Below are 15615 nucleotides of genomic sequence, written 5' to 3' on the forward strand. Positions count from 1 at the left end.
CTATCTCCTAGCCACAAAGTCCAATTATATTATTCTGGCATAAATTCTCACATACATAAGTGAAACTGACATCGTCGGGTATTTTGAACTTTCTATTTTTGCACTTTCGGCAAGAGCACCTAATTTTATCCCCATCCATATATCCACGCTGACAGTTGGCCTATTCTATGAAAATCTTAACCCTGTCATCAAACTCCAATGTAAGACCTGCCTCATCATGAGGTTCTTATCATACATCCATCTCCTCAATTGTCGTAACATAATAATATATCACTACATATTTAAATGTACATATATAATTATATTTCGACCTATAAATTTATAGATATTACTTTACACTAAAAATACATAACATATAAGATCAAAAAATTATAAAACTAAAATAATTAAACTACAATTTGAGTAACAAAAATCGTTAAAGTCGTTGCCTGGTCAACCAACTTAAGATGTCAGCAGTTGTTGGTCCAAAAATTAAGCAATTCTACCTGATCAAGTGTATATGCACAAAAATCAGAGAGATATTAAGAGTGTGTGTGATTAATAAATAAATTTTAGAACAAATTTTTGAAAACAACTTGCAACACGCATATATATAAGCTATTTTGTACCGACTTTTGTAACGGTCTTTAGAGCGAAAGAAATAGCCGTTATAATATCCACATTCGGAATGGCCTTTGTAATGGACGGCTTCTTTTACCCGCATTCGGAACGGCCTTTGTAATACAAACGGGTAAAAGAAGCCCTCCATATTTGCTTGGTCTTTGTAACACACTTTCTACATAGAATTTCTCATGGTGTTTTACACGGTTCTTGTAGCAGCTGCACATTTTTTTCCAATGACCATCACAAATTTAACCGCCTGTGGCAAAAACTATATGAAAATAGTAACAGTAAAAAATAATTAACGGTTTTTATAACGGTCTTTCATGTTTATAAATTTGTAGCGGCATTTTCTACAATCTTAGTAACGGTTAGCATTATAAGAAATGTTGGTTGTCCTTAACTTCAAAAATAATTTCAAAACAATCATTAACTTGTTACGGGTTTAGGGATATATTTACTTTGTAACGGCTTCTTCAATGATATTGGCCGTTACAAATAATCGAAATTCTTATTAGCCCCGACATGACGTCATAACACCTTATCCGTTACAATATGCAACAAAAGCCGTGCATATGTGGTCGTTCCAAAAGAAGCCGTTATAAATTCCGTCCTTTTTTTTAGTGAGATGTTCACTTCTAAAAGTGGACAAAAAGCAAGTATGCAAAAGAGTCACAAGAAAAACTTGTGGCAAGCACAATATTGAAGCTTTCCTTTTAGAATCACATACTTTATATATTGAAAGTAGTTGGTCCATTGATCAAGGTGCTTCGATTGGTTAATGGTGGAAAAAAGCCTCCGACGGGCTACATTTATGAAGCAATGGATAGGGCCAAGGAAGCAAGTATTTTTGAAAACTAAGAAGAAATTAAGTGTGTTTGAAGAAATTAAAGTGTGTTTGAAAACTAAGTTACTAATGCTTGATAGTATAATAATTTAATGTATTTTTAATCTAAAATTTACGAAAAAATAATATTGAATTTTATGTAGCTCTACCAAAAGAAGAAATAGGCTGGAGCAAAAGCGTTTAAATAATTTTGGTTTATATTGAGTACAGTATAGCTTTGAGGTTGTGGTACAACGTATGTGATACCATTGATCCAATTGCCTTAGATGGGATAGATGAAAGCAATGAATGGTTGCTAGGAAGATTGAATCTTAGCGATGAGGATGATGATGAAGAGAATGCTCATGTGTGTGAAGCTCACGTAATATACACACTATTTTTAACACATACTTATTTATCTTTATTTTTCTCTCTCTATCTCCACAGAACACATCAAAACAAATTAAAAATGAAACCAAACATAGTGAAGGTTTCCTTGTCCAAAAGAGCCTCCTAATTTGTCAAGAATGTTGTCAGACGTTAAATCACCTTTTTTGTACATAGAGGGACGAATAAGTAAGAACATATAATATTTAAATAATAATATATAATATATAATATTAAATTTATAATATATATAATATATAATATAGAAAATGAAAAAAGTTGAGCTGACTGCTATGCTTGAAGTCAAGGCCGGTTGTCAGCCTTTAATTTTTTTTAAATGTTGTCTTATCGTGGATGTTGTCCATGACTCAGAGTCTTGGATATTGTTCGTGACTCAATATTTTAATTTTTTTTTTCAAATCGTGGACAATATCCACAACTTGATATATTTTTGTTATTTTTTTTATAATATTAAAATAATCACAACCACGAAGAGTTGCAATGTAAGTTGCAAACTAGCTTAGATTATTAATCTAATCCAGAATTAATTAGCACAAGAAAAAAAAATAATAGAATTGAGAAGTATAATAGAATAATACCTGATCAACCAAATGTGTCAGGTCACCTATATTAGTTGAAGAATTATAGCAATTTGACTTAAAAGATTGTATAAATAAATTATTATAAAAAAAAACATATTCTAAATATAATTAAAATACAACATTTACATATATCAGAGCAAAAAATGCTAATACAAAAAAAAATTAGCAGTATCACAAGTCCGAACATAATGCCCATTTTAAATCTACGATCATCGTAAAGTAAACTGAAACCTTAAAACTCAATAATTGAAATGTAAATTCACTAACATAAAAATTATACGAAAAAACATACAATACCACAAAATAATTCTGCATACATAGATAGTTGCAAGACGACTAGCGAATTGAAGTTTAGATTTTAAAATATTTGTGATATTCGTACTATTATTTGAGCATATAATTGGTTTTGTAATTTTATTTTTTTGAAAATAATTATATTTTCTTATATTAATATAAAATAACTGTTCAATTGTTTTTGTAATAAATTTAATTGAAAAATTGAAAAATTCAAAGGAAATTAGTGTAATGAAAAGAGTAGATTTGAAATCATTTTCGTTCGTGAATTAGCGCCCAAGCAAAAAGCCTTCTAAAGCTGAATACGTACAATCTTCACCACTCATCCAAACGCTAATCAACGGTCCAAATTCACGATCCGCGTCAAACGAAACTTACCAGTAATACGACACCCCATCTCCCTATATAAGCACTCCTCATCCCTTGTCTGTTTCCCATCGTATCGCCAAACACTCAGTGCTATCCGGAAAAATCTTTTCCTCGCAACCCGAATTTTCTCTCTCTAAAGATGGCTCCGAAGGCAGAGAAGAAGCCCGCCGAGAAGAAACCCGCGGCCGAGAAGGCTCCGGCAGCGGAGAAGGCCCCGGCGGAAAAGAAGCCGAAGGCCGGGAAGAAGCTGCCGAAGGAAGGAGCCGCTGCTGGGGACAAGAAGAAGAAGAGGATGAAGAAGAGCACTGAGACCTACAAGATCTACATCTTCAAGGTGCTGAAGCAGGTTCACCCTGACATCGGTATCTCTAGCAAGGCTATGGGTATCATGAACAGCTTCATCAACGACATATTCGAGAAATTGGCGCAGGAGGCGTCGCGATTGGCGCGCTACAACAAGAAGCCGACCATCACTTCCCGGGAGATTCAGACTGCCGTCAGATTGGTGCTTCCTGGGGAGTTGGCCAAGCACGCTGTTTCCGAGGGTACCAAGGCCGTTACGAAATTCACTAGCTCTTGAAGGATATAACTTGTTAGGTTTTTGGTTTTTTTTCTTAATTACTGCTTTTGTGGCGTCTCTATGTTTAATCTAGGGTTTGCTAGGGTTATGTAAATTAGGGTTGTTTGGAATTAAAGAAAAAAGGCCCTTGTATGGTTTATGTGGGTAATGGATGGCTATTCGGCTTTCAGACTTCCTTTTGTTCCCCTTTTTTATACTTTGCTTGGAACAACTGCAGGGAATTGGAATTTTTACTGAAAATCACTATCAGAATCTTTTGCAGATTCATTTGATAGCTCAATATTACGTCAGTGTTTTCTCCTTTATGTGTTGTTTCCTAGTTAATTATTCCATATAAAAAAACTGAAGCAATGAAATAATAAGCATTGAATCTATAAGTATGTTCTTGAAAGCTTCTTTGCTAGAACATCTGTGCCAATTCATCTGGGTATCTCCTTCCACACACTTTGCCCTGTGGTATATCATTTTATGCTGATGCCTATCCTGTCTAAGCACTAGAACAAGCGACTTGTTCTGATCTTTTTAACTGTATGAGTTCAGGATAAGTTGATTAATTGTGAGATGAGGAAAGTGAGTGCATTTATTGTTGATTTTCTACTTTGTTGGTCGGAGGAGCAGCCTATGCACTTTGGTTCGGGCGTGTGTGTAAGTTTGGAAGTCTATTTGGTATTTTGTATATAATGAATGGATAAGGTAAAGTTTCTTGGTAATCTTCGTTCCATGTGTTTCAACTATCTAAGTTCTCAACAATTGTATATAGGAACAAACACTTTACACTGTTTTAGATTTTGCTGTGCAAATCTTTTTCCAGCAGTTGATTTTCATTTGCAAATTTCCTACTTTATTCTGTAATTTTTCGAGCTTGATTGTGTAAAAGTATATGATGTCGTAGTGGATGTGGATGTGGTCGCATCTTACTCTGAGTATTCTCTCTCTGGACTTGTTTATGCCAGCAACAAAGGAAATGCAGGAGAAAATGGAGAATCATGCTGCTGCATTATTCAGTCGAATGTTGCTTTGGATCCTGTCTTTGCCTCTCATTCATGCAAGGTCTCAACTCAAAGGTTAGTCGAATTTCATGACTGACTGGTATTGCTTTTCGTTATCCAGAATAGCTTGGTTTTATAGAACTGATGCTACGTTTGGATGAAATAATTTGGACTTGAATGATGTATTTCGAGATTTGAAATCTATTATATTACTACAAACTACAATTCAAAAGCGGAGTTTAAGAATATGAAATCTGTTTTACTATAGAATTAGTCAAACAAGATCAAAGTATTATTTTGTGTTATGAATTTGAAATCCACATCCTAAATGCATCAATCCAAACAAAATTTCAAGCCAATAGGCAGCACTATCTTTTGGCACTTGAATTAATGCAAATCTAAAGTTGGATCACTTTGATCATGACTGAAATCCAACTAAGTGTATTAGTGTTGTTAGGAACCACAGGTTTCTAGTTACTGAAAGTTCAGCAAATACCCTGAGGAGCATATGGATGCCTGTGGTAGGTGCAACGAGTGCACTACAATTATCATGTATTTGGTGTCCGGTGTGATTAGAATGTGGGTAAGTAATAAGAGACAGTATAAAGACGGTAAACATGGTGCTAAGACTCTGCAAAAGACAGCAGATGGGACGAGATATGGGGGGAAAAAACTGAGGAAGGGGGAGACGACTCCACTGGGGATCGAACCCAGAATCTCTGGTTCCGTAGACCAGCGCCTTATCCATTGGGCCATGGAGTCATGGAGGGCCCTACCGGGTTCGAACCGGTGACCTCTTGATCTGCAGTCAAATGCTCTACCACTGAGCTAAGGACCCTTTTTGGTGTGAGGGTCGCGGTTTCATCTCCTTGTACGTTGTCTACGGCTTTGGTTTGAGTCATTGTTCTCAATACTGTATCCCCCAATCGAGAAAGGCCCTACAAAATCACCCAAATCTCAAATTTGAGGTATTGGAAGACATAGATGGCAGAAAGTTTTCCAATCGTGAAATTCTTGCAAATTCAGGAAGTTTTACTCTTGAAACTTCCTTACTTAAAATCGATTCTTAAATATAGAGCATCTCTTTCTTAATAAAAATGCAGCCTTTGCTTTTTGTCTCATGACATTTGCAGGATGGAGTCTAAAAACTAAATGCACAGCACAAACACTCAGCAATATTTAAGTCGCCTTGCTAGCGCACGCACACTTAAGTCACCTTGTTGCTGCACACTTAGTTAATTCGCCTTGCTGGAGCATGCTTACCTAAGTCGCCTTGCTGGGATGCATTTTTTATCACCTAGCTGTATTTTCTTAAAATAGTTTAGTGGCGTACATTTTGTGTTAATACGCATCTTGCCAACAGGCAATCTGTTGAAAACACCTTGACAATGTGCAGCTTATTAGTGCTTGGCTTCCTTAAGTGATCGTGGTCATTCAAGTTTGTTTGGTTGAAACAGACTTTATATTTATCACTTTAAGAGGAAGTGATCTCAACAACCATATATCCAGGATCTGACTATTTTACTATGATCTACCTTATAGAAACACTTAAGATATGCATACCTTCCTTTCTCATACTCACTTTTCACAAGAATAATTCTCTAAACAGAAGGAAGACAACTCCACCTGCTCTTCCTTCGAACTACACTAACCATTGCAGGAATCTTACTCAAAGCACTAGCATATGAGAAAGAGAAAATACGAAACCAGCATAGATCAATAAAGCAAGGAAAGAAATAAGAGCAAAATCATTCAGAGCCCACAAGTAGGTATTTCAATAAACCTCATGGAGGAGGCTGCAATACTCTTTAGCAAAAAAACAAGGAAAACAGATTTACTTGGTGGCAAGATTTGCACTTTCATAAGCAGTAGGGGGACCACCTTCAAAGGAACAATGTCTTCCACCATGGGGTTCTCTGGATCTATTGGAGCCTCACCTTCTAGAGGAACATAGAGCAGGTTCTCAAGCAATTCTTGAGGGACTTCTTCATCAGGCTCAGGAGCATCCACGAGTCCTGCATGGATGTATAAGAAATTGGAAGCTGCACAGGTCCGATATCCGTGATGATAGTACTTCAAGGCATTATCTACAAGAAGGCGCTGAAACTCCTCGAACTTCTTGAAATCTGTCAGTCGGCTGGAACTTTTGGTTTCCTTCCTTAATAGAGGGGTAATCCTGAAGCTTTAGTGCCGCATGCTCCAAGCGATCATGACGGCTCGACACTTAAGACCTCAAATGAGTAATGTTGGCTTCATGCTTGCGCTCTTTCTCGCGCATATCTCTCTCCAGCTCCTCCATCTTCCTTTGGGCCTCCTCTACAGCAGGACCCCCCCACTCAAGCAAATTTCCAATCAGCAAGATAGTCTACAAACAGGTTAAGTAAATCTCTTAGATTAAGCACACACTGGAATTAAACTCTCATACTCCTTACCTTGCCAGCCTATGAAGCCAATAAATTCACTATTTGATCACGTGGAAGGATTTCTAGAAAGCTCTTATATGGAGGAGCCAGAAGTCCCTTCACGAAATTGAAGGCCCTACTGCTCCCAGCCTCCTCTTCAGTAGAGAGAGAATCTCATTGGAGGCAAGTTTCTCCCTTTTTATCTACACAGCTGAAAGACGAGGTGTTCTAGTACAATTTCACTAAAATGTCTTTCTTGATCTTATAAAATTACCCATCTTTATTCTTCTTTATTTTGAAATTGTCTTCTGTGGTCTCTCTTTTTTTTTTTTTTTTTTTTTTTTTTTCCCTCCTTAAAAATTAAATAATTATTTTTTTCACTATCAAATTTTTAAATTTTATAATTTAAAATAAAAAATTAAAGTAACGTAATATAAAAAAATTAATATACTAAAGTTCATTTTCTAAATTTAAATATCGATCTGAGTAAAATATTAATTAATTAAAATAATATTATTAATAATTTAAATATATTATATTATTTATTATGAATTTATGTTATTAGTAAAAATTCACATTATAATTTATATAAATTAAATCATATTTACAGTTAAATTGCACTTTCATTTAACTTAACACATGTGCCTCAATCTTAATTTTATTAATAAGTTGTAATTGAAACATCATGTTGTAATTGATATGGATTAAATATAAGTTTTATTTATAATGATGACATTCAGATTTAATAGCAAATACAAAAAAACAATTTGCTAGCAATTTCAATTGTCAACACAATGATAATACGTTCAATATTTAAATGTCTTAATATTAATGAATTCAAATAAACTTAAAATCAATAATATTAAATATTACTAATTTTAATATAAAAAATTAATAATTATGAAATTAAATCACAAATTTACAAATGATACCATAAAATAAATTGGGTGGCTTAAGGTATTGTGGATTTGTTGTATGTGTGCAGTGTGTGTGTTTTCGAGCTCGATTGCTATACATACGATTTAGGATTTTGACTTGCAGCTCAAACTTGTTTAGCTTAAACACTATGTATTTTTTAGTGGACGAATCTCCTAACCATATATAATTAAACATGTGCCAATGACCCAAATTTGATATGGGCTTATTCAAATTTGTCCATTTCGAAAATATTTATAACTCAAATTTATTTAATTTAGAACTCAATTAAAGATTTTATATTTCAAAATTTGGATGTAAAGACAAACAATAAACAAACTTACTAACATGGAGGATGAAAAAAGTGCAGCCGACTCCACTGGGGATCGAACCCAGAATCTCTGGTTTCGTAGACCAGCGCCTTATCCATTGGGCCATGGAGTCAGTGAGGGCCCTACCGGGTTCGAACCGGTGACCTCTTGATCTGCAGTCAAATGCTCTACCACTGAGCTAAGGACCCATTTGTTGGGACAAATCACAGTTGCTTGTAAGTTGGAATTTTGATGGGGTAATTATAGGGTAAGTTACATCGACACCCCTTAAGTTGGCCAAAAAACACAAACATCTCTTATTTTTTAAAATATTACAGCTACACCCTTGTTCAAATCAAAACTTACACTAACACCTATCATGAAGTGTAGCTATAATATTGTAAACATAAGGGGTGCCTGTGTAATCTAGCTAATTTCAAGAGGGGTCAATGTAATTTACCCATAATTATAGTGTCCTCAAGTAAAATTTGATCTAATTACATTTACTGCTACAAATGTGGTTTCTTTTTGTATTTTTTGTTGGTACTCCTGCAAATGTGATATATATACTATTATTTCTATTTGCAGATAATGGTGTTAGGGGATTTCGTATATTTTTTTGTATGGTTAGGTGGGGTTATAGAATAGGTTCCAACCATTAGGTATGTTGGGGTTATAAGGTCTTATTTCGTTGAATTGATAAAGAAATATTATTCTATGATAAGGTAATAACAATATATATTAAGGTTGGGGGCAAGGGTAGTAACATGATAATCTATTATTCACTTCCCCAACAAACTTTACAAAATGTTTATAAAGATTTAAAAAGGGGATCAGGGTATTAGGAAGTTAATAAGAGACTACAAGGACTACAATGTTACATCAGTTTATATTGAGGAAAAATTAGGCCCTTTATTGTCTATGGATGCAAATGGTAATATCTTTAATATTGATGAACAAATGTCATTATCACAATAAAGGTTTGAGGGAGACGAGGTTGAGGATGCAAGAGTTGAGCAAGGGGTTGAGGGTGCTAGGGTTTGGGAATGTGGAAGTAGTGCTTGAGGAAGCGGATGAGATATGGGTTGAGGGATATGTGCAAACTGGGGTAGAGGGAGAGGTTGAAACAGGGGTTGAGGAACAGAATATGGTTGAGGAAGAAAATGTGATTGATAATGAGAGTGATAGGGTTGATTCATCATTGGTCTCTAATTGTCCTTCATGGATGTTAGAATACTTAGAGGATCATTGGGATGATGATATCTTCACTAGTAGGCCTAAAAATTAACAAGAACAATGCTGATAACACTCGGTTATTTCAATGAGAGAAAGAAGAAAAAGAAGAAAGCAACAACAACAAAATCAAAGGGGTGAAAGGAGTAGTAGGGGAGATCATAGTGGTTTAGTGACTGTGAAGATGAAGAATTAAAATCTATTATAGGTTCTGATGATGAGGGGGATAAATGTCCAATTTGGGATGAGAAGATTGGATATGTGTAAGGTAGACTTGGCAATGGGTATGAAGTTTGAGACAAGAGCAAAATTTATGGATGTTTTGAGGGATTAGGCAGTGAGGAGGGGTTGGGATTTGAAGTTGCTGAAGAATGATAAATACTTGATAATTACAACATGTAAGAATGAGTGTAATTAGAAGCTAAGGGTATCTTCAGTCATGAAATCTGCAGCATTCCAAATAAAATTTATCAAGGGACAGCATACTTGTGCACACAAAGTTGAAAATAAACAGGTCAATTTCAAGTTTATTGGTAAGAGAATTGAATGCTTTGTAAGAGACAATACAAATGAGTCTCTTCAATCATTAAAGAACAAAATGAGAAGAAAAATTTACATTGATATTTCCATGCATAAAGTTACAGAATATGCTCTTACATTGATAAGAGGTGATGTGAAAGAACAATATGTATGATTGTATGACTACTGTCATACTGTTGTTAAGCATAATCCTAGTAATTCCCTAATAATGAAACTGAACAAAAAACTCAATCCACCTGTTTTACAAAGAAATTTTTGCTTGAAGGGGTTAAGAGATGGCTTCATTGAAGGATATAGACCATTAATCGGGTTGGATGGGTGTTTTCTGAAGGGGCTATACAAGGGGCAATTGTTGACTGCTATTGGGAGGGATCCAAATGACAACATATATCTAATTATTGTTGCATATGTCAAGGTTGAGAAGTATGATAGTTGGGAATGGTTTCTGAACCTTCTACTCAAGGATATAGGGTCACAAAATCAAAGAAATTGGGCCTTCATTTCAGATATGCATAAGGGTTATTAGAGGCTATTGTTGAATTAGAGGTTATTGTTGAATTGGCACTTGGAGCTGAACATAGATTCTGTTTTAGGCATACGTATAACAATGGGTTAAATCCATTTTGACCCCCTGTGATATATCAAAATATCAAAAATCTCCCTATGAAATTTTTAATATAAAAAATTACCCTTATGTTACGAATAAATAATCACACCACTCCCTGGTCAATTGAGCCTTTTTACAGAAACAATGACTAAAATACCTCTTCTAGTCAACTGGTCAAACTACGCCTATTAATAAATAATTATTTTAATTTATAATATATAATTATAATTTATAAAAAAATTCAAAATAATAATTATAACCCCCCACCCCCACCCCCATCTTTTTTCTTGGTAAATGTAAGTTTCATTAATCGGGATGGGCGACGGCCGTCGCCCAGGGGTGAGGAGGGCACAGTTGCGCCCTCCTCTTCAGCAACAGTAGCGACGAAGACACCGCCGCTGCCTTTTCTTTTATATATAATTTAATTAAATTAATATTTTATTATATAAATAATTAATAATTATTATATAAAGTAATATTTTATTATTAATAAAAATATATAATATTTTAATTAAATAATTATTATAACAAATAATATTTTATTATTAAATATATATAATATTATATATTAAATGTGATAGAAGGGCAAAAATACCCCAAAAAAATGTACTTTCATAGCAAAATCGCAGTCAAAGCACGTGTGGCCCAAATTTTATATGGAGGGGGTTTTTTGAACTTTATTTTATATCACAGGGGAAGTATTTGATACTTTAATTTTCATAGGGGTTTTTTAAACATTCCTATTATCACAGGGGGAGTCTCTGGATTTTTCCCGTATAACAATTTTAAGGGAAAATTTAAAGGGCAAGAATTGAAAAAATTGTTTTGAAAAGTTGCTTCAACTTATAGCATTAACTAACACTTAAAAAGTATGGCATAAATTCAAAAAACATACCCAAAAGGAGGTGGAGAACAAATACATATGAATGGTTGGCTGAGATACCTTCAGTGCACTAGGCAAGATGTTTTTTCCCAACTAAGACAAGATGTGATGTGCTAGTCAATAATATGAATAAATCATTCAATCATATTATCATGGAAGCAAGAGAATGACCCATAATAGAGTTGTTTGAGTGGATAAGAAAAAAATTCATGGCAAGAATCCAAGTTAAGAGGGAAGGAACAGAAAAATACGAGGGGTTGTGTGCCCAAAAAAATCATGAAGAAAGCTGAAATTCAAAAATTAGAGAGTATAAATTGTTTTCCTTCATGGACTGGGGAAGAAATGGAGGACTTCATTGATGACTTCTTCAAGAAAGAAGTCTATATGAAGGTATACAACCATATGACCTATCCAGTGCTAGGGATGCATGACTTTGAATATTCAAAGATGGAAAGAGTAGATCCTCCTGATGTGATAATCAAACTGGGAAGGCCAAAAAAATGTAGAAGGAAAAATGCAAATGATGTGAGAGAAAGAGCGTCAAGAAGGAGTCTTACCCATACTTGTCAAATTTGCTTGAGAAAGGGGCATAATAAAAGGAGTTACACCAGCCCTCCCCACGCTAATTTCAAATTCATAAATACAAGTTTTAATATTTGTATATATATTTTGTTGAATTTGTTAGTCTCGCACTAATACTTCATGTTATCTGTTTTTAATTGATATATGTAGAATCCCAACCAAAGATCATATAGTGCATCAGGTTCAATAAGGGGCAGTGAGCAAAGCAGACAAAGGAAAAGTACCCACCTCTTCCACCTTTTGACGAGACTGAGACAATACATATTGAGGTGGGTTTTTTCATATTAAAACTTTTTGACTACTTTATTGGACTTTTTTGACATATTGTCTTATGTTGCAGATACCCCCAGTTTTTTCTCAACCCCCTCAAAATTCACAGCCCTATGTTCCAAAAGCAGCCCCCGAGTACCAGAACCACAACATTCAGACCTAAAATATGGGCCCCTAGCCCCGAGCCATTTCCACAATATTCAGCCCTAGAACAGGACCTCCCCCCAGCCCCAGAGCCAATTCAACAACATTCAGCCCCTGAACAGGGGCTCTCAACTGCAAAAGGCCTGAGAAAACCCTTAAGGTTAGTGCTTTCATTCAATAAATATAATATTTTTTTATTAAAGGTTCTGATTTCAACATTTATTCTATAGATGCCTCAACAGAGTAGGACAATCCCAGTACATATTATATCCAGGGGTATTGATGTGCAACAACCAACACATGAGCAGGTATAGGACTTCCTTTACATTTATGACCCTGCAACTTTATTGTTACAGTCAATTAACTCAATTACTATTAATGCAGTTGCAGCAACCACCCAAACCTCCTAGAAAACAGCAAAAACCAGTCTCCTTATCAAGTAAACTACAAAAGAGGAAACAATAACTTGCCCTTGATCAGTCTTCCAAATTTAAGAGACAGTGTTGTACTGAACACAGAGCTTCCATTTCTTCAATGATCAATGGAGTTCCCAATTCATACAGGCCAAAACAAACCAACAAGAAAGAATAAGAAAGTTCAAGGACTTCAAATTCCCAATCAAATGTATAAGTTGCAATTCTGGTGGTTTTTGCATGCTGAAGTGTTTTTTTACCAATGGCAAACTAATTTTTTTGCGGGCAAACTATTACTAAAGGCTGTAGCAAGTTCTGATTGTACTTATCAAGTTCTGCTCGTACTTATTCTTTTGCTCTCAGTATTTGTTTTTTATTAGTATTTCAATATTTAAGTTTTTGTTGAGCCTGTTGCCAGTTAGAGTTCAAAATGAGTTAGTTTTCTTCTTTATCTAGAACTCTATTTTTTATATATAGTTTCACATTTCTGTAACTTTAGTACTTGAGTTTTAGATGAATAAAGCATTATTTTTCCTTCTTTTCATTCTCTAATTTACTGACATGAATATACTCTGTTTCCACCCCTCAAATTCTTCACAAAGGCATTGATGTGTAGGTTGGGCAAACTGTTTTTTTTTTTTTTTGTGTGTTTGTTAGATGAATAAAGCATTATTTTTCCTTCTTTTCATTCTTTACTTTACTGACATGAATATACTCTGTTTCCACCCCTCAAATTCTTCACAAAGGCATTGATGTGTAGGTTGGGCAAACTGTTTTTTTTTTTTTTGTGTGTTTGCCTAGATTGATGTATAAGTTGGAATGGCAAAATTTTTAGGTTGTTATTACAGTGCTAAGTTGTTGATGAATTGATGTATAGTGCTAAGCTGCACACTTTTAGGTTGCACATTACCTCAATTAAGAAAAATAAAGTTGATTATGTTTTTGACAAGTTAATTGTTCTCTATTTAATGCTAATGTATTTCATTTCTTATGTATTGTAAGTTTATTATCAAAATTGCATCATAAAAAATTATTAAATTAATAAAATTACCTAAATAGTACAACAACACTGAAAATAGAAATCACTTCAACATTGGAAAAAAAACACCCTGAATAAGCCTTCACCACATATATAGACCACATAAGGGTATTTTTGTCAAAATGGCACTAAAGAGGCTACAAAACAGCTAAAACACACACCAAAACGCACAACACGCGCGTTCATTACACCTACTGATAATTCATAATGAAAAGGGTATTTTTTTGTTGATTTTGCCAAAGCATAGGGGGGTTCGCCTATTTTTAAGGCATGAGGGGTTTTTAGTTAACGTTTTAGAACACATGAGGATTTTATGCATTTTAACCTCAAAAATTTTATAAGCAACCTACTCGCCTAGAAAAGACGAGATATCCGACCCAATGTTGGTTAGCAAACAAGGCCTTAAGTTGTAACTACTCTATTATATATACATATACATATACATACACATGTGGTTTAGTTCAAGCATGATAACAATATTTAGGTAGAATAAAATCATAGTATCTTTAGGGGGTGCTACAGTGAGTAGGCATGCAACTCACATTTTAAGGGGAATTTATGTAATTATCAAACAATTGAATCAGTGAACTCAAGGGTAAAACTGAATTTTTATTCAAATATCATTAGTGATTGGATCTGTTTGTTTATAACAGCAAGTAACATTATTAGATATATAACTTTTTAAATTTTAAAGGACCTAGATGTAATTAGACTGAATCTCTCATATTTAATAGATTTCCTCCCACTCCAATAACAAACGGCTGATCACGTCTGGTTGGCCATTTTTATTTGAAAATGCACTATGATATGTTAATTTGACTAACAAATTAAATTAGTCTTTTTTAACTATTATTTAATACATTTTTCTATTCAACAATGCACTTTGTTTTTTATTTGACAAAATATTTTAATTTGATTTTCGTATATGCATGATATCAACTATTGTTAAATTATCAAAAAAATTTAAAGTTAAGCATGCTTTGACAAGAATAGTACTGGCATTGTGATCCATAAGAAGTCTCCGTACTCTTTTTTTTCAAATTAAAATATTTATTTAATACCAATGTAGAACAATTAACTTAAAAATCTAATTATGTTAAAATTTCGAAGATTTCTATAGAAAATGAGTTTAGTCCACCTATTAGTTTTAACCCTCAATTTTAATGTTTATTAACACAAAAACAGACAAGACATGGCGACTGCACTGGGGATCGAACCCAGAATCTCTGGTTCCGTAGACCAGCGCCTTATCCATTGGGCCATGGAATCATAGAGGGCCCTACCGGGTTCGAACCGCTGACCTCTTGATCTGCAGTCAAATGCTCTACCACTGAGCTAAGGACCCATCTTGTTTACCATCAAATATTTTCAGTTTTTTAAACTACAATTTAAAAACTTTCCCTGCAAATTGTGTTGGATTTTGCACATCATCTCCCAACCCAATCACTACTTTTCAAGATTCATAAAAACAGTCCAAACCATTTGTACCAATTATATTTTACTAACAATTTTTTTATTTTCGTCCGTTCTTGTTAAGTACTGTGGGATAATTTTTTATTTATTGAACAAATACCAAACGATGAACAATTGGTATAATATTTTTATTCTATCAAAATAAAGTAAAATAAT

At 34.2% G+C, this 15615-nt stretch overlaps 1 protein-coding gene and 6 non-coding genes across 7 annotated transcripts; 1 reads left to right on the forward strand and 6 right to left on the reverse strand.

Moving 5' to 3' along the window:
* On the forward strand, positions 3131-3907 carry LOC105174158 (histone H2B-like). Its single transcript, XM_011096159.2, has one exon. It carries the CDS (start codon positions 3218-3220, stop codon positions 3656-3658), a length of 441 nt encoding a protein of 146 aa, XP_011094461.1. The 5' UTR covers positions 3131-3217; the 3' UTR covers positions 3659-3907.
* Positions 5337-5409, reverse strand: TRNAR-ACG. The gene has a single exon. It is a non-coding gene; the product is annotated as a tRNA-Arg (tRNA).
* Positions 5414-5485, reverse strand: TRNAC-GCA. Its single transcript has one exon. It is a non-coding gene; the product is annotated as a tRNA-Cys (tRNA).
* Positions 8336-8408, reverse strand: TRNAR-ACG. The gene has a single exon. It is a non-coding gene; the product is annotated as a tRNA-Arg (tRNA).
* On the reverse strand, positions 8413-8484 carry TRNAC-GCA. Its single transcript has one exon. It is a non-coding gene; the product is annotated as a tRNA-Cys (tRNA).
* On the reverse strand, positions 15183-15255 carry TRNAR-ACG. The gene has a single exon. It is a non-coding gene; the product is annotated as a tRNA-Arg (tRNA).
* On the reverse strand, positions 15260-15331 carry TRNAC-GCA. Its single transcript has one exon. It is a non-coding gene; the product is annotated as a tRNA-Cys (tRNA).

The sequence above is a fragment of the Sesamum indicum genome, linkage group LG11 (genome assembly GCF_000512975.1).
Source record: "Sesamum indicum cultivar Zhongzhi No. 13 linkage group LG11, S_indicum_v1.0, whole genome shotgun sequence".
Lineage (NCBI taxonomy): Eukaryota > Viridiplantae > Streptophyta > Magnoliopsida > Lamiales > Pedaliaceae > Sesamum > Sesamum indicum.

Coding starts and splice junctions, on each gene's coding strand:
- LOC105174158 (XM_011096159.2), top strand. CDS start 3,218: ATGGCTCCGAAGGCAGAGAAGAAGCCCGCCGAGAAGAAACCCGCGGCC.